The sequence below is a fragment of the Sminthopsis crassicaudata genome, chromosome 3, assembly GCF_048593235.1.
Source record: "Sminthopsis crassicaudata isolate SCR6 chromosome 3, ASM4859323v1, whole genome shotgun sequence".
In the NCBI taxonomy this organism is placed as follows: domain Eukaryota; kingdom Metazoa; phylum Chordata; class Mammalia; order Dasyuromorphia; family Dasyuridae; genus Sminthopsis; species Sminthopsis crassicaudata.
Genome location: NC_133619.1, coordinates 9923827 through 9946063, shown reverse-complemented (window position 1 = coordinate 9946063; position 22237 = coordinate 9923827). Strand labels below are relative to the sequence as shown.

Sequence of the window (22237 nt, the reverse complement as noted above, 5' to 3'; positions counted from 1 at the left end):
GTCCTGCTGCCCAATGAGTACTGAGCAGCAGAGGGCAGAAGGGGGAGGAGGCACCCCTGGAAGTGGCAGCCGCTGCTGGGCATCCAGCCCCTGCCTTCGCTCACCTCTCTCTGCTACAAGGGAAGGAGGGTCTTACTGATCTCTGCAAACACAGGGAGTGATGGAAATGCCCTGCCAGGGCATCAGTACCAGGCTGGAACTGTTAAATCCATATTGGAAGTGATGATTGGCCCTCCTTCCCACCTCCTCAAAAAGTTGTGGCTTTTTAAAAAAGTCCTTTAAGGAAAACCAAAGAAAAACCAACAAAATTAGTGGTGATTGCCTGTAGCTGTGAGGAACCAGAGCCGCTCCCAGAGAGGTAGCAGCCCCCCTGTCTGCTGGCCCCCACGGATGCTGCGGGTGGGGCTGACCCTGTGGGGATTCCCCAGGAGGAAAGGCATCTTCTGTCTATTTGTATCAATAAGAGCAAACACAAAGGAAAGGATGGGAAAGTGAGAAAATCCCCAACCAAGCTCAGAGCCCGGACCTTTTCACCGCCCAAGAGGAAGGGAAATCAGAAAGGATAGTAATAACCATTAGTCTGCCTGTCCTGGACAGAGTACAAGAAGCAGGAGCTGGGGGGAGAGGAGAGAAAGGGAGAAAGAGGGAGGCATTTAGGGTTAGGCTTTGTCCCCCCCCCCACCTCCTACACACACACACACACACACACACACACACACACACACAGTAGGGACTTTACTCACTTGTCCCCACATTCTCTCACTGCTGGGCATGTGGCTTTAAGAGCAAGCAGCCTGGCCAGAATCCCTCAGTGTCCAATCCCCCCCCCCCCCCCCCACCAAGAGGCAGACAGAGGGCTAAAAATACCCGCTGTGCGCCTGCTGGAGGGCACGCCTCTCCTGCTGGGCTGCGGCCAGGGCCCACACGCCCAGGGCTCTCTGAGGGCCGAGCCTCCTTGGGCCGTGATCCGTGGAGGAAACTTCTTTGCGTCCTTTCTCCTTTGTGGCCCCCACTGGACCGGGCCCAGCACCTGTCGCTCGGCTGAACCCAGGCAGAGAAGGGCAAGCTTCGAGGCAAAGCCAGAAGCTGAGAGGTAAGGGAGGCCCGGGCAGAGTCAGGCTGCAAGGGGGGCCGGCCCGGCCAGCCCCGGCCCAAAGGAGCCGGGAGTCTGGTCGTTCGTGGGCTCCTGGGGCCCAGAAAGCCAGCTCCAGCCCAGGGGGCTCTGAGGAAAATGGGGGAGGCGGGAAGACGCTCTCCCATGGGTCTGGTGAGAACTTGGGTCTTTATCCTTTTTATCTTTTCCACTCACACTGGCTCAAGGCTAGCCCCTGGAGTCCCAAGAGCAGCTTTTGTTCCCCACTACAGGAGGGGACGGTGTTCTGCTCTTACCAAGCCAGGCCCACAAAGCGCCTCTGTTCTGGCCCACAGAAAAGCCCACAAGCTCAGGAGAAGAGCCTCCCACGGGCTCTTGCCCTTCATTTGAGTCTGGTCCCCGTTCAGAGCTGCCTCCCACCCTAGTTGCCTCCTGTCCCAGAACTCTCAGTCTAGAGCTGTCTCCTGGGCTGTCTTAGAGCGGCCTCCTGTCCTAGAGCTGCCTGTCCCAGAGCTGCCTCCTGGGCTGTCCCAGAGCTGTCTCCTGTCCTAGAGCTGCCTGTCCCAGAGCTGTCTCCTGGGCTGTCTTAGAGCGGCCTCCTGTCCCCTCAGTCTATATCAGACAGACATTCCCTCAGACAGAAAGGCTCGTGGAAGTTTGGGAGGATGGTGTGAAAAACAATGCTGACCTTCAGAGGGCTGGGGTGGGGCTGGCACGTGGCTGAAGGGAGAAGCGAGACAGAGGTGCTTGTGGGCCAGTGCTCCCTGCCACTGGAAGCCAAGAGCACAACCCATAACTAGCCTGGGGAGAAGGGGGCTTTGTCCGAGGTTTCTGGCAAGGTCAGGGTAAATTTCCAGCTCGGAAGCAGAGGTTTCCTTCCTTGTCCATCTGTGGCCTTCACCCTCAGGGGTCCACAGTCCTGGTGTCCCCTCCCAGGGCGCCCTTCTGCCCTCCAGATCCCAAGGTGGAAGAGCCCTGCCTGGAAGTTCTTGCCCCCTCCCCCACAGACATTCTGTTTTCAGCCAGCTACGGCTCTGAGAAAAAGAGCTTTAGTGCCCTGAGCTTTTGTTTCACCCAAGGGACCTTGACTGAGGAGGGGAGAATCAATATGGAAGGAGGGATGGGCTAAACATGGGTCTGTCTTGGAAGGTGACTCAGGACAAAGCTCGCTCCCCATGGGCGCTGCCCCTTTGGAGGCTTCTGGGAGCCACGTGTGCTGGCCAGTTTCACGGAGAGCCCTCAGGGTCTGGCCCCTCCCTCACCTGCCTATGGGTCTAGGACCACATCGACAATTTGGATTCATTTCTACTTTGCTTCCATTTGGGAGCAGATAGTTTAGAGTCTCCCATTTGGGGCAAACAAATGTCAGGGAGAAGCTCTGAGGCTCAGGCCCGGCCCAGCCATCCTTTGTCATCCATACTGTGAAAATTCTGCCCAAGGACCAAAGGGGAGGACAGAAGATAAAAGGAGGCCCAAGGATGGCCCAGGGGTCAGGGCTGACAGAAAAGGAGGCCCAAGGATGGCCCAGGGGTCAGGGCTGATGGCTCAGCTCTCTGGGGTGTTGGCTGGGATAGGGAGAGGTCCCTTTGGGGGATCCCAGGTGACTCATCTTCCAGGAGAACTGGTCATCAAGCCCAGGAGAGAGTCTGGTCAGAGGGATCCTATTTCCCCAGGAGGGTGTGTCATGTAGGCAGAAATAGCCAGAGCGCTGGGCGAGACCCTGTGCACAGCTGAAGGGCCAGGCCCAGAGTCCCAGCCCAGGGCAGCCCTGTGACTCAGGGGAGTCACTGAACCTCACCAAGCCTTAGTCTGCTTCTAGGAAAATAGGAGCTTCTCCTTCTCCACCCCCCCCCACTTGTGCCCTCTGAGAGAGCCCCAGACCCATTACTTACTTACTTTTACCTCCTGGGCTCCATCTGAGGGGGAGGGGACCATTTCCCAAACTCTCTAGCTCTGATTCTTGGTCGTCCTCCTTACCCAGCAATTCAGCTCACAAGAGCTTGTGCCCAGAAGGGGGCTAGATGGGGGCAGAGAGGGCAGGCAGAGGCAATGGCTCCTCCTCTGCTGCTCTGCCATGTTCATTTTCTCCCCTTTGAGGCAGGTTGGGGTCAGGAGGCCGTTCTGTGAGTGTGCAGGGAGGACGCACCTGGGTCGGAGCCATGGTGAGGAATATGGATGACCTGGACTTCTGCCTCCAGTCGCACCCCCAGGACATCCTGGATGGGCTCCGGGCCTTCCGTGCCCACCCCAAGCTGTCGGACGTCACCCTGCGGGTCGGCAGCCAGGCGTTCCCGTGTCACCGCAGCCTCCTGGCCCTCTGCAGCCCCTACTTTCACGCCATGTTTGCGGGGGACTTTGCCGAGAGCATCGCGGCCCAGGTGGAGCTCCCCGACGTGGACCCAGGCACTATGGGGCTGCTACTGGACTTCGTGTACACAGGCAGGCTCACCGTCAACCAGGACAACGTAGAGGCGCTGACCGAGACCGCCAACCGGCTCCATTTCCCCGCCGTGCAGAGAGTGTGCAGCCGCTACCTGCAGCAACAGATAGACGCCAGCAACTGCCTGGGCATCTGCGACTTCGGCGAGCGTCACGGCTGCCTGGAGGTGTCCTCCAAAGCCTGGGCCTTCCTGCAGGAGAACTTCGAGGCCGTGTCTCAGGAGGAGGAGTTCCTGCAGCTGCCCAAAGACAGGCTGGCCGCCTACCTGGCCAATGAGCTGCTCCAGGTGCGGGAGGAGCAGAGCCGGGCTGAGGCCCTGCTCAGGTGGGTGAGGTACCAGGAGGAGGCCAGGGCCCGCTACCTGCCCGAGCTGCTCGACCTGGTGCATCTGGTTTCTCTTCCCGACCAATTCCGGCAGCACTTGCTCTGCACAGAGCCTTTGACGAGGGCTTCAGAGGCCTGCAAGGCGGTGATCTCCCAGCATCAGAGCCCGGTCAGTGATGAGGATGGGCGGGGACTGGGGTCCCTGACTCACAGGGACCCCTGGCATGGTGGGTGGGAGATGAATGCTGTTAATGGGTGGGGGGAACTGCCCCTTGTGGGGTGGCCAATAATCACGGTTACCTGTGGCTATCCCATCCCTGGTGCTCAGTTATGGGGAAGAACTAGTCATGGAGGGTGTGTGTGTGTGGGCGGGGGGCTTTTCCAGGCTAAGGACTTTCTCTTCAAGATATTCATAGTAATATTTCTGGGTCAAAGAGTATGTATAATTTTATATCTCTTTTGTATAGTTACCAATTGTTCTCCAGAATTATTGGATCAGTTGACAGCTACACAAATAGTGTATTAGTGTCCCTATTTTTCCACATTTTCTTCAGAATCTGCCATTTTCTTTTTCTGTTATGTCAGTCAGTCTGATAGGTGTAAGGTGGTACTTCAGAGTTGCTTAAATTTGCCTTTTCCCAATCAATAGTATTTTAGAGTACTTTTTCATGTGACTATTAATAGCTTTTATTTCTTCTTCTGAAAACTGGCTGTTCATATTCTTTAACCATTTATTAATTGGAGAATGGTTCTTAATTTTTTGTAAATTTGGTTCAGCTACCTATATTTCTGAGGAAGGAGGCCTTTATTATACATATCCACTATAAAATATTCTCCCAGTTTCCTGCTTTTCTTCTAATTTTGGCTGCATTAGTTTTGTTTGTGCAAAACTTTTAAATTTCATGTAATTGAAATTACCCATTTTATTTCCTATAAACTTTCTATCTTTTGTTTATTCACAAACTCTTCCCTTATCCATAGATCTCAAAAGGGAAAAAATTTCCATATTCCCCTAATTTGCTTATGTTTGAATTTATATTAATGTTTAAATCATTTATGCTTAACTTTATGTTTAAATCATTCACCCATTTTGACTTTATCTTGGTATATTATATTAAGCATTGGTCTATACCTAATTTTTGCCCAATTGTTTTCCAGTTTCCCAAGCAATTTTGTCAGATAGTGAGCTTCCCCCCCCCCCAAAGCTTGTATCTTTGGGTTTCTCAAACACTAGATTATTATGGTCATGTGCTACTGTGTATTGTACACCCCATCTATTCTATTAATCCACCACTCTCTTTCTTAGCCAATCCCAGATTGCTTTGATGGTTCCTGTTTTGTAACATGGCTTGGAATCTGGTACTGTTAAGCTGTTCACCTGTAACATTTCCTTGGATTCCCTTGATGTTCTTAACTTTTATTTTTTCCAGATAAATTTTGAGATTTTCTAGCTTTAGTAGTAGTATGATTGGAATGATATTTGAATAAGTAAATTGATTCAGGTAGAATTGTTATTTTTTATTATATTGATTTGGTAATTAAGATTTCTTCAGTTGTTTAGATCTGTCTTTATCTGTGTAGAAAGTATTTTGTAATTGTGTTCTAGAATCAACATCGAAAGACCATTCTCCTTTTAATCCCTATCTTTTATGCTTTTGGCCCAACAGTCTTCAACAATGCTTCCACAGAAGCTGGAAGAAGTTCTGGTGATAGTAGGGGGGAGAGCACTGGAAGAGTCGGAGGATGAAGAGAATCATGAGGAGCCTCCGCCCATCTCCAGGAACTGTGCCTTCTATAATACAAAATCCAGTAAGTACCTGAGGAGAAGCCTGGATGCTCTGGGGACCTCTGGAGCTGGAAGGGACACAAGAGACCAACTAGGCCAACCTCCTCATTTCACAGATGAGGAAAGTCACACTTCAGGAAGGAAAGATAGATCAGAAAAGGGCCCTCCAGTCCTTCCTTTCTTCTCTCCCTCCTCCCCTCCCCTCCCCTCCCCTCCCCTCCCCTCCCCTCCCCTCCCCTGCCCTCCCCTCCCCTCTCCTCCCCTCCCCTCCCCTCCCCTCCCCTCCCCTCCCCTCTCCTCTCCTTTCTTCCCCTCTCCTCTCCTCTCCTCTCCTCTCCTCTCCTCTCCTCTCCTCTCCTTCCTTCTTTTCCTTTCCTTTCCTTCTTTTCCTTTCCTTTCCTTCATTCCTTCCTTCCTTCCTTTCTTCCTCCTCTCTCTCTCCCTCCCTTCCTTCCTGCCTTCCTTCCTTCCTTCCTTTCTTCCCTTCCTGTCATTTTTTTATGCTCTTGGAACTCACCTGATAGCTTAAGTCATTTCACTATAGGTTTTATAACACAGTAGACTTAAAGCTCCACTGAAGGAGCAGTTGGCAAATTGTAGGGTGCATCTTGCTTCCTAGAACCAAATGCTCTTTGACCAGAACCATCCATTGTCTTGCCCTCTATTTCCTCCCCAGCCCCACTCCCACCATACCTTGCTGTACTGCAGGATTGTGGGTCCTCACCAGCCCAGCCTCTCCATTTAGAGGCCCAGGGAGATTGTGGATATGGCTCCTGACTTCAATGAGTTTACCTCTGGGGGAATTGTGCAAGAGCACCACTGGGCAGTTGTTCTGAGTGACAGTGTGGACTGTAGCCTCTAAGCATTTCAGAGTTTCAGTGAAATGAGAGCTAGATCAGGGAAGGGCCCCCCAGTCCTCAAGCTGACCCAAGAGCCGGCTCTGGATCAGGCTGTTGGCCCCATCCTGGGTCCTGAGACCCGGGCAAGTCCTTTGGTCATGGCCCCTGGAACAGCTGGTCCCCCACTTACCTTGACCCTGCCAGATATTGGGGGGATGGATTGGGTGGGGAGCAGGGCCAGCAGGGAAGATTATTACCCGGCCAACTGATGTCAGTGAGACTGCCTCCTGGGTCACTTGGGCTTTGCCCCCTGGAGCCAGATGGCCCTTCAAGCTGTGAAGGAGAACATTTATGGCTGACGCCATCTTCAAATGACCCCAATGCTAGGCCAGAACTTCCCACAGGGGAAGTCCCATAGACAGCAGCCCAAAGCTGCCAAGGGGATCAGTGTTTGCCTCCATGGTTTTCACTGACTCTCTGCTGGGGAAGGGGGAGAACGCTTTGTCCTGGGGCCAGAGCCAAATCCCAGAGAGCAGAAACTCCTAAGGCTTTTGGTCCCCAGCCCTTTACCAAAATTGTGTCATTGAGGGCTTTACTTATCTCATCTGTGAAATGGGAATACTAATTACATAAGTCCCTGAAAGTTATGGGATCCAGGAGAGACCTTCAAACTCTAGGATCCCAGGATCTAGGATTCCTTCCTTGGAGCTCCTGCTCAGCATCCTGGAGGGCTGGCCCCCAGCACTCAGCCAGACACCAGGCCGAGGCTCCATTTGCTACCTCAAGCTTGAGCCTTTTCCCTTTCCCTTGCATGGCAGTGCAGTAGTTAAGGCTCTCGGCGAGTATGACTGGGACTGTAGAGGGGAGGCCAGGGAGTTCCACATAGGAGAGCTTCTGAATGGGCCAGGCAGCTAGGGTTTCTCCCTTCTCAAAAGCAGTAGCGAGCAGTTGATGTGAGGGCTAGCTATGGGCTGTGAAGGATGGACCTCTCTTTGCATCCATCCAGCCCCCTCGATACCAACCCATCGTGTTCAGACCTGTGATTGTGCATTCATTCATTATGTTTAGATCTATGATTTTTCCTTTATTTATGTTCAGACCTATGATTTTGCATTCATTCGTTCACATTCAAATCTATGATTTTGCATTCATTCATTCATTCATTTACATTCAGACTATGATTTTTCATTTATTTATGTTCAGATCTATGATTTTGCATTCATTCATTGATGTTGTGATCTGATTTTTCATTCATTCATTCACATTTTAGACCTATGATTTTTCATTTAGATCTATGATTTTGCTTTCATTTATTCATTCACTCAAGTTCAGACCTATGATTTTTCATTTATTTATGTTCAGACCTGATTTTGCATTCATTCATTCATTCATGTTCAGACCCATGATTTTTCATTCATTCATTCACATTCAGACCTATGATTTTTCATTTAGACCTATGATTTTGCATTCATTCATTCATGTTCAGACCCATGATTTTTCATTCATTCATTCACATTCAGACCTATGATTTTTCATTTAGATCTATGATTTTGCATTCATTCATTCACATTCAAACCCATGATTTTTCATTCATTCATGCATTCACATTCAGACCTATGATTTTTCATTTAAATCTATGATTTTGCTTTCATTTATTCATTCACTCATGTTCAGATCTATGATTTTTCATTTATTTCTGTTCAGATCTATGATCTCATTGATGCAGTTCCTAGTAAGAAAACTCCCTTTGTTCCTGCAGATTTCCATCTGCTCTTCAACTTTTAGCCTTAGAGGATGGTGGATGCTCAAGTGAACCAAAGTATCTGGGTTCGACTCCTGCCTGGGAGATAAATAAGCTTCTGGGAAATGGGGCCAGTGGTAGCTGGAGTTCAGTAGGCTATTGGGAGCCTCCAATGAGGTCATGGATGTAAATCTGCTTATGAGCCGTGAAGCACTATTGGCAGAGAACGTGTAATTTTGCTTAGGCCCCTTTCATTACCCACCTGCCCCGCCCTTTGGGCAGCCTGGATCCAAGGCCCGGTTCCCTAGTGATGAAGCCCAACAGCAGAAGAGACACTGATCCTGTGCATTCTATGGGGACAGAATCATCCTTTCTGTTTCTCCCTGAGCAATCTGCGGCTGGCCAGTGACGTCTCTCTGTGTGAGAACTTGGCTGGATTTCTGGTCACCCAGGGAGGGTGGTGGGGAGGGGTTGGGCACGTGCTCCTGGGCCTCACTGAAACGGGCCAGTAAGCTCCTCTTGGGTGATAAGCCCCTGACGCCACATGCTGACATTGGCCAGATGGTCCCCAGGAGGTCCCAGCTGAGGAAAGAGCCCAGGACCATGGGAGATCGAAGGCTGAGCTAATGTGGTGAGCTCTCTTGGCCCACTGGGCCCAGCAGCTGTGCCCTGCCCGGATCAGAGGCTCCCGGAACGTCACGAGGCAGCCCAGTGAGACAATGTTCTGGCCCTCTCTTCTGCCCTCCCAGAGTGACCCAAACATGAATCAGAGGGCACATGACCCGGGCAAGATGATGCAAGTGGAGGGCATGGACTCAAGATCATGGAACAGGCCCAGTTATCCTAAAGCGCCCAAAGTCAGAGACGTCCCCAAGTTTGCCCTCGGCTGCCAAGTGCCCTGAGGGAGAATAAACTCTCCAAAGGGAGCAGGAGAGCTCCTGTCTGCCCCCATTCAATGGCCTGACTACAGGGCCCAGAGCATCTCCATTCACCAATTTAAGCCAATCAGCCTATACTGAGTTCCTATTAAAGCTGAAGACAGCCTGCATAGACCTGAAGTTCCTGCCCTTGCCCTTGGAAGGGAGGAGCAGATGCCATTTTTATGACTAAGACTGTTGCAGGAGTGGCAGCTTTAACAATCAGGAGAATGGGGAAGCCTTCCTCTCCCTCCCTTTCCTCCTTCCTCTCCCTCCCTTTCCTCCTTCCTCTCCCTCCCTTTCCTCCTTCCTCTAGTTCCCTTTCCTCCTTCCTCCTTCTCTTCCTTCCTTCCTCTCCTCCCTTTCCTCCTTCCTCTCTTCAGAGACGATGAGAACCCAAGAAAGATTCCTGAGCAACAGAATGGAGGGACCCCTTCTGTGCATTAGAAAGCTTACTTTAGCAGTGGGGTAGAGAGTGCACTGAAGAAAAGGACAAGAAGTGGGGAGAACTCTTAGGATCCCTAAGCGGTCATCTCTACTTTATGGATGACATTCTTCAAGTCCAAGGTCACCTTCCGGAGGAGCACTGACGCCAAGCCTGGAACTCGGGCTTCTTGTCCCTCACCTTCCTCCCAGATCTCTTCTGGCCCAGTGATCTCCCTGTGGCGGGACGTGGTCATGGGACTCATCCCAGCTAGCCCTGCTCACTTGATCCTTGCCCCGTCCCTAGTTTAAATGGAACAAATCAGGAGCAAGGAATACAGAAGGGTTAGGGATCCCTTAAGGTTCTCCGTGTCTAGCAGGGATGGAGTAGACATGAGCTCCGGCTGCATTCAGAGAGGTCTAGGGGGATCCTGGGGGCCAGTTTGAAGACCGTCCGGCAGAATGGTAGAAATTGTAGACATGTGGGTTTGTGCAGCAATGGACCCTAGAGATGGAGAAGATAGAAAGTAAAAAGGCCAGGATTTGAATCCTGGACCAGTGACTCTGCTTTTTCCACCACAGTCTTATGCTGCATGAGAACTGATTGAAGGATTTGGAGAAGGAAACAATTAGGGGGGGCATATACTTACTGAAGCCCCCGAGGAAAGACTTTAGAGCCAGAATGAAAATCGGTGTTTAAGACGTGGAATAAAGGCAAACAATTAGATCTCTTTGGTGAAGGAGTGAGTTCCCCGACCCGCTAGATATTCATGAGTACACTGGCTGTACATGTAGAGGGATGTTTCAGGGGGAGGTAGTTTCTTTGCTTAGAGTCGATGCTTCCGATCATCTGTCAGAGCTTTTAATTCATGCCCCATGTGCTGATATTCTCACCCCTTTTCTCCTTCCTTCTCAGAACGCTGGACGGCCCTTCCCGATTTCCCTGACTACCATAAGTGGGGCTTTTCTCTCGTGGCGCTGAACAATGATATTTATGTCACAGGTATGTGAGGAGGAAGGCCGTGTGGTCCAGGATGGGTGACTGCCCGGGATCTGTGGTCTCTCATTTCAGAACTCGTTTCTGAGTTCTATTTCTTGCTTACTGGAGTTCCCCCGGGGGCTCAGCTATTCTGGGCCACATTCTTCTGTCTAACTTAATGCCTCTCTGGGTTTATTTGGGCTCCCGGCTGTCATTGGAGGTGCTTGGATCATGAATTCTTGCTTGGGTCATCAGGGTCTGGGAGTGGTCCTCCCAGCTCAGGAACTGGTCCTCCTGATAGCCGAGCTCTAGAGGGGCGGATCTTACCCACTGCAACTCAGTAGAATGTGGATGCTCACCTCAGTGCCCCAGCTCTGTGTGACTGAACTCCTTTCTGTGGCTCCCCACCCTGTGCCAGCCCCAGCTCTTCAACAAGGAGCCTAAGAATGCTGCTGGACCATCTATATTTATGAAAAATGGGATTTCCTTTTTTGGAAATTTCCCACTTGGGGGCAAATTAAAACTCCCAGCCTCCTCCTGGGCAAGCCACTTATTTGATCTTGGTGATATTATTGTTCCCATTTGATAGACAAGAAAATGGCGGCCCCCAAAAGTGAAGTGACTTGCTAGTTAGCGATAGGACAGGAAATGCCTCTGAATGATTCTGGGCAACAGTCCATGGTGATTGGGATGGAGTCAGAAAGCCCTAGGGGTCAAACCTGGTCATTGACACTCTAACCATGAGATGATCAGTCCACCCCATCTGAAACTTCATTTCTTCATCTGTAAACTGGGGATGATAATGGCACTCACCTTACAGGGTAATCATGGGGGTCAGTGAGCTAATGGATATAAGGTAATTTTTAAAAATGAGGTAAAGTAATATCGGGGTGGGAGCAAACTCTTAGGACAGTTTTAAGCTTTCATAGCTTCCTGGCTACAAGCTAGAATCCCCCTAATTTGGGGGCTGGTCATCCTAGTCATCCTGATTTTGATGAGGCGGGTGAGGTCCCTCTAGCTCCCCTGTGCCCATCTTGAGCCTCTTCTCATGGTTCCAAGAGAGCGTCCCTGGGTGGAAGTTACCAAGTTATTTAGAGCAGATGCCACAAAGAGCTTGCCAGCGATTGGAGTCCCCTCGAAGTGAAAAGGGCCACCCACAGGCATGGTACGTTCCCTGTCCCCAGAGGCTTTGGAGCCATGGTGGTCTGACCAGGGATGTTGATCAGGGGAATCTTGTTCAGGTACAAGGTAAGCCAGGTGACTCGGAGGCTCCAGCTCTGAGCCTCAAAAGTTCTTAGCAGAGAAAGGAGTGCTATCCATAGGTGGTGGTCCTGAGCACCATAGTGTTTACTATCTATCAGTGAATGTGGGGACTGGTAGTGGTTCAGGAACTTCCCCTTACTGAAGGAGATTGGGAGGGGGTCACCTGTCTGCTCTTTCCATGTCAGAACCTCCCTGTGGTGTTTCTTGACAGGAGGGTCCCGTGGCAGTAAAATCGACACGTGGTCCACAACCCAGGTCTGGTGCTTTTCACAGAAAGAGGGCATCTGGAAAATCATTGCGCCGATGTTGAAAGCCCGCACCAACCACGCCAGTGCCGCGCTCAACGGAGAGATCTACGCCATTGGGGGTAAGGGCCAGCTGGCTCTGCCACTTTCTCCTTTCTGTTTATTTAATCTAGTAAACATCCCCGTTTGGGGCGCCTGGAACCGTGGGCAGAGCTTCCGAGTCCAGATTTGTCCCAGTGGGAGGGATCCCATCATCTTCTGCACTTTCTGAGCGTTTCGGTCCTTGCTCATGCTATTGTCCATTTTGAGGCACAGTTACCAGAGAACATCATTTTCCCAGATAATAGAGGCTTGATTAGAATCTTCTGAATAAGTGTTAGCCCATTTGGATTTTTCTAAACAAAGATACTCCAGCTCATTTTACAGATAGGATCAAGTAAGTGGCTGGCCCACAGAGAGCCGCCGATGGGCACCTCTGCTTTCTTTTTCCACCTCTCCGCAGAGTAGGAAGAATAGTGAACGTACATGTGGGGAGAGCCACGTTCACACCTGGGCGCTGACTTTCCCTAGCTGTTTCCCCCAGACTCGTTCTTCCTCTTGACCCTGGTAAAAGGAGCCAAGCTAGTGGACTGCCTGGTTGACTTGGCAAATATAAAGTCTTCTGGAAATGCGAGCTGTTTTCCTTCCTTCTTTTCTTGTGCTTTATGTCCACTCTGGGGGCCCTTGTGACCTTGGCTGAGCCCCATCAGGACCCTCATTCAAAGGGGTTGCTGACTTCTGGTTTAGCCCACCTTTCCACAAGCAGCAGCCTCGCCACATGGACACTGGGAGCTCCTTGAAGGCCTGTCCAGTGCCTGGGACACAGATTCTGAGCTCTAATCCCAGCTCCCTCACATTCCACTTGTGTAACCCAAGTCTCAGTTTCCTCCCCTGTAACAGGAGGTGCTTCCTTCCGATCCTGGCCTTTGTTCCCCGATCGCTCAGCCATTAACCCCCCCATCTGTTCTTGTCGCTTCCCAGGGACCACCATGGACGTGGTGGAGGTAGAGAGCTACAACCCCTATAATGACAGCTGGTCGGTCATCAGTCCAGCGCCCAAGTATGTGAGCAACTTCTCTGCCGTTGGCTGCCACGGGAGGCTCTACCTGGTGGGCTCGTGTGCCTGCAAGTACAACGCGCTGACCCTGCAGTGCTATAATCCTCTCACAGGTGAGTGGCCGCGTGGGGGGTGGAGAGCCGGCTGGGTCCGAGGAGGGCTCCCGCATGGAGCCGGAGTCAAGGCTACCCCCGCCATGAAGGGCTTCTGGGCAAGCTCCTCATCTGCCATCTTGGCCTGTCCTGCTATTATCCACCTGGCGAGTTCTCCTGAGCTGATTGGGGCGAGGGGGGGCATCACCAGCTCTCAGAGCTGCCCCCTCACCCACGGCTGGCGATGGTGACCCCTCTGATTGTTAGAAAGCGTTTCCTAATAGCCTTAATCTGTTTTAGTATATCAGGACAAATGCCCCAGTTATGACCCTAAGGCTGAGAGAAATGAAGTTAATCCTCTTTCAGTTATTCCTCCAGTTCCTTCATTAAGCTCTTTCCCAGAATGCTGAGGGGTCTTGGGGAGGGGACCTTCTCATGCCCGGGAACCTAGCAGGACAGAGTGGGGATGACAGCTGTTGGGGTGAGCATTCCCAGAATCCTCTTTCTGTACCATCCTGGGGAGCCTCTTAGCCACGGTGGCCTCGCCCATAAAATTGGAATGGCAGAATTGTCCTACTGACCACAGGGACTTGACCAGAAGGAAAGTGCTGGGTTCAAATCCCAATTCTTTCATCTAGTAATCAGTATGAAACTGCAGCCTCCGCTTCCCCTGGGGCTCCTCCCAGGCTGACACCTAAGACTTCATAGAAACAGGGCTTGTTTTGGGGGACAGAGCCTCTCATTGTCCCAACACCCGCTAAGTTTAGGAGCGGCTCAGGTGCTTGTCTCTGTGACCCTAACCAGATAGGACAGGGAAGGAACAGAGGACCTTCACCCCCATCAGCCTCGTGGTTCCAGGCTTCCCTTTCATAGAATTCGGAAGCAAGAAAGGCCCAGAGAGACCCTGAGTCAGGTTTTGTGGATGAGGGAGCTGAGGCAGACAGACTTAGCTGACTTGCCCAGAGTCACTCCGCTAGTAAGGGCCTGAGGATGGGTCCACCTCGGGTTTTCCCAGGTAGCACCTGGTGCATTTGCTGGGGCCTCCAGGCCAATGGCGCCCGTCTCTCTTGCAGAAGTCTGGAGCGTGATCGCCTCGCCTTTCATCCCCAAATACCTTTCCTCGCCTCGTTGCGCCTCCCTGAATGGGGTCATCTACCTCATCGGGGACAACACCAAGAAAGTCTACATGTATGACCCCGAAGCCAATGTGTGGCAGAAGGTAAGCTGTATTTGTAACCGGGGGCAGTGTGGCAGGAGCACGGGGGACAGAACCACGCCATGGGCTGGGGAACAGGAGCATCCGTGATCCCACGGAGACAGAACCCACGGAGACAGAACCCACGGAGCTCTCGGGCTGCCCCGGGACTTCCAACCACAGGAAGGGGGCTCTCTCCCCTACCTGATCAGACCTGTATCCGGTCCCGGGTTCAGCTCCAGGGAGCACAGACACAGACAGCCCTGGAGTGTCCAGAGGAAGGAGGGAAGGAGGGGGAAGGGTTTTGGGCTTGCAGCCAAGGATGTCTGTTCTGGAGAAGCCGAGGGGATGGGACCCCCATGTGGGTGTATTTGAAAGGCTTTGGGGGTCAGGTTTGGCCCCACAGGGAAGAGCCCTGGAAACTGCCAGGGGCCTGTTTGGGAAGAAGTCCTTGGGGGGAGAGCTGTCCCAGAGTGGGGCGATTGGTTTCCCTCTTGGAGGGAAGTCACAAGCCTTAAGAGGAGGGATTCCCTGTGTACAGAACGGGCCAGACACCTCCCAAGTAGTCATCCTGTGAGACGTTCCCTGGCGTCCCCATCCCAAAAATGGCCAGACTGCCAGAGATCTCGGGCAGAAATGGTACAGAGAAACAGCATGGCCGAGGGTTGAGATACACTTAGAAATACACTGGACCTCTCCCTGCCTCAGCTTCCTCATCTGCAAAATGGAGCCAATTGTGCCTGTAGCATTTTCCTCACTGGAGAGGTTCCAAGGTTCCACCAAGATACACTAGCTGTGTGACCATGGCAGACCACTGAACCTCTCCCTGCCTCAATTTCCTCATCTGCAAAATGGGGCCAATCAGAGCATCTTCCTCCATGGAGCAAGATAATGTGCCTGAAGAGGCTTCTAGACATTAAAGGGTCAGAGAAAGGAGAGGTCACAAACCTTTCTCCATCTCTTGAGTTCTTTAAAGCTTAACAAGCAGTTTCCTTCCCATGACCCCGGGGCTGGTAAGCCTCCCTTAACAGATGTGTCCATAGTGCTGCATCCGGAATCAGAGAGCGCGTCATTGAGTGTCAAGGTGACCCTGGGAAATGTATTGCATTTCTCTGAGGAGCAGAGGAACATGGAATCACAGGATTTGAAGCCAGAGTCCTGAATTCTAGTCCCAGTCCCAACACTGACTGGTCGGATAACTATGGAGTGAGTCCCCTCACTTCTCTGTGACTCAGGTCTCTTTGTCTATAAAATGGGTCCCTTCTGGCTCTATTCCATCTCCATATGGAAGGAGCCCCAGAGACCACTGCGCGATGTCATCTGACAGGTGACAGACCGAGGGGCCGGGAGGGACCTCGGGGGGCCGGAGAGACCAACCTTTGCATTTATTGATGAGGAAACGCTCCCCCCCCCAAATTGAAGTGACTTGCCCAGGAGGCTGTGGGGAGCTGAGGGAGCCACGGGAGGGGCTGGAAGCCGGGAATCCCTCCTCCCAGACCATCCTCTCTGGGACTTTCCCCAGGGTGGGGTAGAAGAACACAAGCTCCGCCTCCCCCAGAGCCTCTGCAGGAAGGCTCGGCCCCTGCGCCTGACCTCCGGGCCCGTCCATGATGTAGTCCCAGGGTAGGGTTACACTTGGATCATTCCAGAGCCGTCCTGCAGCTGTTCCCATGCCGTCAGCACTCAGCTGACCACGCTGCCCTCGCACAGGTGCAGGGGGAGGCTTGCCAGGCGGTGCTCCCCCCGGTCTGTCCCTGCCAGGAATGCGGGCAGGCGACCCGTTCCCAGCTCCAGTCCTGCAGCTCCCACTGGGGATGGCCGGGAGAATCTTTTTGTGGATGTCATGGGGCCGGGCTGCCCCTGCTGGGCCTTCGTGATGCTGGCTAGCTGGGACAGACCCTGACACACCCTAGAGAGGGACAAAGGACTCTAGGGATTCAAATCCTGCTTCTGATGATTATTGCCTCCATCACATTAAGCAAGCTCCTTTCCCTTTCTGGGTCTCAGTTTCCTCATCTGGGAAATGGGGAGGGTGGGGAGCTGAATCTCAGGAGTCAGCCTAGATCCAAGATCAAAGTCTCAGAGAAGCTCCATCTCCTGCCACAATTCTGCCTGTACGCTGACTGCTCTGACGCCATTCAGTTAAAAGTTCCGTGTCAGACTGAGCCAACTTCTGCATGTGTAAAATGGGGTCCCCTTCCAGTCCTGGGTGTGACGGTGGCAAATGGCTTCTCTCTTAGTTCCCTCAATCAGTCAGATGAGATATTAAGCATTGACTCCACCACAGCCACTGTATCAATTGCCAGAGTCACAGAGGAAGGCAGGAGTGTGGGTGCTGTCCCTCAAGGAGCCCCCATTCTAAAGGGGTGACAAGGGGATGCAGGGAAGAAGGAAGCCCAAGAGCACAGAAAAGTCATCAGCTCCACATTGAACTAGCACTCACAGTTAGTCATTTTCTCTGATGTCAAGAAATCTGTTCCTTCCAACGGCCTCTCCCCCTAAGCTGAAGGAGCTCCTCTACTTCCCCTTGATTGCTCTGGGGGACCGCTCATCCTCCAGGCCCCATTTCTTCATCCGATTCTCACATGAGATTCAATTCCTTTCAGTATCTTCCTCAAGTTTCTCCTGATATGAACTTGGTCAGCCTAGAATCAGACTCCCAGAATGCCACACAAAATGGAAACCAGGACAGCAAAAGAGAGTGGGCAGACCTCTGGGCTTGGAGTCAGGAGGAGCAGATTTGGAATCATGCCTTAGTCGCCGACTCCCCGTGCCTCAATTTTCTGAAATGTTCTACAGAATACTCAGCAGTCCCCATTTTCTTTTCTTTCCTTTTCTTTTCTTTTCTTTTCTTTTCTTTTCTTTTCTTTTCTTTCCTTTTCTTTCCTTTTCTTTTCTTTTCTTTCCTTTTCTTTTCTTTTCTTTTCTTTTCTTTTCTTTTCTTTTTTCTTTTCTTTTCTTTTCTTTTTCAGTTCTTTTTTTTAAATCCCTTTATCTTTTTTAGAGATTTTTTTATTAATTTTTATAATTATAACATTTTTTGACAGTACATATGCATAGGTAATTTTTTTTTTTACAACATTATCCCTTGTACTCCCTTCTGTTCCGAGTTTTTCCCCTCCTTCCCTCCACCCCCTCCCCTAGATGGCAGGCATTCCCATACATATTAAATATCTTATAGTATATCCTAGGTACAATATATATGTGCAGAACCGAATTTTGTTGTTGTTGTTGTTGCAAAGGAAGGATTGTATTCGCAAGGTAAAAATAATCTGGGAAGCAGTCCCCATTTTAAAGTAATCAAAAGACCTCAAAAACTCTTATTTGTGATCCTGGTCTTTAGACGTGGCCCAACCAGGATAAAGCTTAAACACCACCATCCCCTCTTTATCCCAGATGCTGTGTTTAAGCATTTGATCTTCCCTGGTTTCAACTGTACAAATGAAGGAGTTCTAAAATTCCTTCAGTATCCAAATCCTCAAGTCTAGGAAAGACATTCACTTAAGCAGGGCTCACTCAGTTGCTCCTTAAAAGGCCTTCACTAATAAGCAGGACCAGGAGATCATTAAACACTTCAGCAACAATACTGTAAGAGGATGTATTCTGATGGAAGTGGATATCTTCGACAAAGAAAAGAGCTAATTCTGATTCAACTGATCAGTGATGGACAGAATCAGCCACACCCAGAGAAGGCACACTGGGAAATGAGGGTAACTTGTTTGCATTTTTGTTTTTATTCCCAGGTTATTTTTACCTTCTGAATCCAGTTCTTCCTGTGCAACAAGAAATTCGGTTCTGCACACATATATTGTATCTAGGATATACTATAACATATTTAACATGTATAAGACTGCTTGCCATCTAGGGGAGGGGGAAGGAGGGGAAAATTCGGAACAGAAGGGAGTGCAAGGGATAATGTAAAAAATTACCCATGCATATGAACTGTCAAAAATTATAATTATAAAATTAATAAAAAAATAAAAATAAAAATAAAAGGCCTTCACTTAAGCACATCTCACTCAGTTCTTCATTAAAGGCATTCCGTTAAGTACATATCACTCAGTTGCTCCTTAAAAGGCATTCACTTAAGCAGATCTCTCTCAGTTTTCTTGTGGGCAGATATTTTTCTGCTTTTCTGTCCTGAGCTAATGGCTCCTCTCTACCCCATCTTTATTATGGGTCTCAGTCAGTCAATAAGCATTCATGAGACACCTACTGTGTGCCGGGCACTGTGCCCAGTGCTTGGAATTAAAGGAAAGGCAACCTTCTCTGTTTCAGGTTCAGCTTCTTCACAGTCTGCACGAGAACGGCGGGATGGTGTCCCTGGGAGACAAGCTCTACGTGACAGGAGGCCGCTGGCAGGGCATGGAAGGAGACTACCGGGTAGAGATGGAGGTGTATGATGGGACTAAAGACGTCTGGACGCGGGAAGGGGCCCTGCCCTGCCTCTGGCTCTACCACAGCTCTTCTTCCGTCTTCATGGACATCTCCAAGTGGACAGAGCCCTTTGTGAGGAGCTAAGGGCCTTCGAGGTCAGACCTCTTCTTCCCCCATCCTCCACTCAAATTGAGGTACCGGCATGCCTTTGCGTGAGCCTCCCTGGGATCCTTTCCACCATGCTTGGACATCATCACGTGTGCAAGTTTCTGCTTCTTCCTGCTTCCCGGAACCAGAAGCCTTTGAGGGGAGGAAGTGATGATACCCACTGGTTTCCAAGCAAAGTTTGCATGTGACTGCCATGGCTGCTTTTATTGCCTTTGCTATTATTTCCTTTATATTACTGAGACCCCCTTTGTACATGTTCTAATTGGGTAACCAAGGGCAAATCCAGAAGGAGGGGAGGGGGCTGCTTAAAATCCTGGACTAGATTCTGATTCTGAGCTTGGGGTTAGAGAGCTACAGATAAAAGGCCAGGAGCCCTGGAGCCCACCCTCATTTCTACCTTCTTTGAGCCTCAGTTTCCACATCCGTACAGGAGAATGCTAAACAACATGATCTCCACGGTCCTTTCCTAATCCAAACGTCTATGAGATGCTCACTGTCCGTCTGGGTTTCAGTTTCCCCGCTCATCCAATAAGGAAGCTGGACACGACACTCTCCCAGGTCTCTTCCAAATCCAAACATTTGCACGTCATTCTCTAGGACCTTGGGCCAGTCATTTCCCATGTCTGAAGCTCAGCTGTCTCCTCTGTAAAGGAAAGGAATTGGTCCACACTCCCAGGTCCCTCTCCTTCTCCCCTCTAACATTCTGTGATTCTGGGGATCATTCCCCCAAGCTCTAGGAATCATTCTGAGTGAAGAGGGATGGTGTCCATGGCCCAGGGTCACACAGCCAGGAAGTGTTCCTGACTTCTCCAATTGTCTTTTAAAATCATTTTAAAATTAATTTAATATAATTTATAATTTAAATTAAGTTCCTCCTCAAGGCAATTGGGGTTAAGTGACTTGCCTAGGGTCACACATCCAGAAAGTGTTAAGTGTCTGAGCTCAGATTTGAACTCAGCTCCTCCTGACTTCAGGGCTGGTGCTCTATCCACTATGCCACCTAGCTGCCCCTTTTTAAATCCTTTTTTTAAAATTCTGAACTTCAACATCACAAAAAGAGCATCTCCACAGAAATATCAGAACACAAAGTAAGGGCTGCTGATGACCCAAGATGCTCTGTTTCATGTGGCTTGCTTTAAGAACTGTATGTAATAAAGTCTGAATTTTACTTCCAAGACTGTTCCCTTTGTGTACCTGCCTGAATTTCTTTTTTCTTTTTTTTCCTGTGCACTAAAACTCTGTCACATTGACTTTGGGGCAAGGATCATTACTGCTCCCCCTCTTCCTCTTGACCTTCCCAAGAGAAAAAAATGAAAAAATCCTGACAAGAAATAGCTTTGTCAAAGGGCCATAGCCAAAGGTCCCTTTTTGCCCCATTCCTCTCCATCGGGAGGTGGTTTACATGTTTCATCATAGGGTCTCTGGTCATTGTGTCCAATGGTTATCATCAATCAGTCAATCAGCATTTATTAAGCACTAAATGTGTGCCAGGTAACATGTTAAGTTCCAGGAATGTGTGGAAAGGTAATCTCACAGTCTAATGGGGATGGGATAAAACATAAGTAACTCTGTGCCAACCAGACAAATACAGGGTAAGCAGGTGTGAATCCATGGGTACTAATGTTAAGGGGTGCTTCCTATAGAGGCAGGATTTTGGTTGGGACTTGAAGAAAGTTAAGAGGTTGAGCTGAGGAGAGAGAGAATTCCTGGCTCAGGGTACGGCCAGGGCAAATGCCCAAAGTCTGGAGATCAGTGAGGAACAGCCAGGAGCCTGGGGTTGCTGGATCACGGGTGTGAGGACACATGAAATGTGCGAAGACTAGAAGGGAAGGAGCAGGAAGGACCAGTTAGAAGAGGCTTGAGAGGTTCAAAAGAGCACTTTCTATTGGATCCTTGGCTGTTCAAGCCCAGGAATCTTCATTTTCCTAAGCTGCCTCCCTACAGATGAGAGGAAAGTGTATGCAGGCTTGCATTAGGCTTTCATTGGTCATCCTGCTCTGGCCGGGCACAGTCTGAAACAAGGGGCCTCGGGAGCCACATGGATGGATGGATGGAGGAAGGGAAGGAAGGAGGGAGAGAGGAAGGGATGGAGGGATAATAGAGGGGTCAAGGTATGGATGGATGGAGGGATCGAGGGATGGAGGGAGGGAGGGATGGATGGATGGATAGAAGGATGAAGGAATGGATGAATGGATGGATGGAGGGATAGATGGACGGAGGGAGGAAGAGAGGGAGGTATAGATGGATGGAGGGATGAATAGATGGAGGACCAAGGGGAGAGTGAGGAAGGGGAAGTCCAGTCCTCATTCCTGGAGGCTGTTGACAAGTCATTGGGGGGCGTAGATTAGCAGCAGGCCACCCATAGCAAGGCGTTCCTTCCACATGCTGACTCTTGTTGTCAGCAGCAGACAGTGTTCGTTCCCATGATTTCATCAGCCAGGTCTTTCCCTTGGAGGAAGAAACAGACACATGTAGAGTGAGAGAATGGGAGAAAGAGCGAGAAAGAGAGGAGAGAACAGCTGACTGCTTTAGTCCACTGGGAAACACAGGCCAAGGCAGTGACATGAGAGCTCAGGAATGAGGATTCGATTTCAGTGTAGCGTGAAAGAGTGTGAGTGTGTAAGAGTATGAGTGTGTGTGTGTGTGTGTGTGTGTGTGTGTGTGTGTGCCCCCAGCACACCATCCCTCCCACCCACCTTCCTCTGCTCCTTCAATCTTTCCGTGTCGGAAATCACCCACTATTCCCCAAACTTGGCTCTCCCTAGAGAACATGGGATCGAGGGCAGTTTCCATCAGAGCCCTCAATTTCAGGCTGACCCTTGACCCACATAAGATCAATGATTCTGAGCAGAGATTCTAGGGGAGACTCCAGCACTGGAAGAGGGAAGGCAGGGGAGCCCCACACCATGGCCCCGGTGCCCCCTTCTGTCCCGGAGCCCCAGGCGGATTGGGCCATAACCCTGAGATGGGATCCCACGTGGATTTGCCCAAGGATTCAAACCAATTTGTTGTGGAAGTCCTGGAGGCTCTGATGACATCATTTGTACCATTTATTGTTTGGGAAAATAGCAACAGCTCCCACCCTCTCCATCAGCTGGTCCTGAGGACTTCACAGAGTGTCCTCTTCCTTGAGAGGATTTGCATGATGTCACAGGGGCCTAGAGAGACCTTTCCAACAAGACTGGCTGCTCCCCTGCCCCCCTTCCCACTAACACACGAGCACCTTGTCCAATTTTAGACAGATTGAGCCTGATGCATT

At 50.5% G+C, this 22237-nt stretch overlaps 1 protein-coding gene across 2 annotated transcripts; it reads left to right on the top strand.

Annotated features, from left to right (window-relative positions):
• The first annotated feature begins 882 nt into the window (after positions 1-882).
• KLHL30 (kelch like family member 30) lies at positions 883-20153 on the top strand. Of its 2 annotated transcripts, none has more exons than XM_074298000.1 (8): positions 883-1093; positions 3195-4026; positions 5525-5666; positions 10480-10566; positions 12017-12172; positions 13071-13259; positions 14312-14457; positions 18712-20153. In XM_074298000.1, exons 2-8 carry the CDS (start codon positions 3253-3255, stop codon positions 18952-18954), a joined length of 1737 nt encoding a protein of 578 aa, XP_074154101.1. In that variant the 5' UTR covers positions 883-1093; positions 3195-3252; the 3' UTR covers positions 18955-20153. The 2 variants fall into 2 exon arrangements, with proteins under 2 accessions (XP_074154101.1, XP_074154102.1); XM_074298001.1 differs by having other exon boundaries at positions 967-1093; positions 3191-4026.
• Positions 20154-22237: the final 2084 nt, after the last annotated feature.

Coding starts and splice junctions, on each gene's coding strand:
- KLHL30 (XM_074298000.1), top strand. CDS start 3,253: ATGGTGAGGAATATGGATGACCTGGACTTCTGCCTCCAGTCGCACCCC. Junction 4,027..5,524: donor TCTCCCAGCATCAGAGCCCG/GTCAGTGATGAG, acceptor TTGGCCCAACAG/TCTTCAACAATGCTTCCACA. Junction 10,567..12,016: donor CAATGATATTTATGTCACAG/GTATGTGAGGAG, acceptor GTTTCTTGACAG/GAGGGTCCCGTGGCAGTAAA.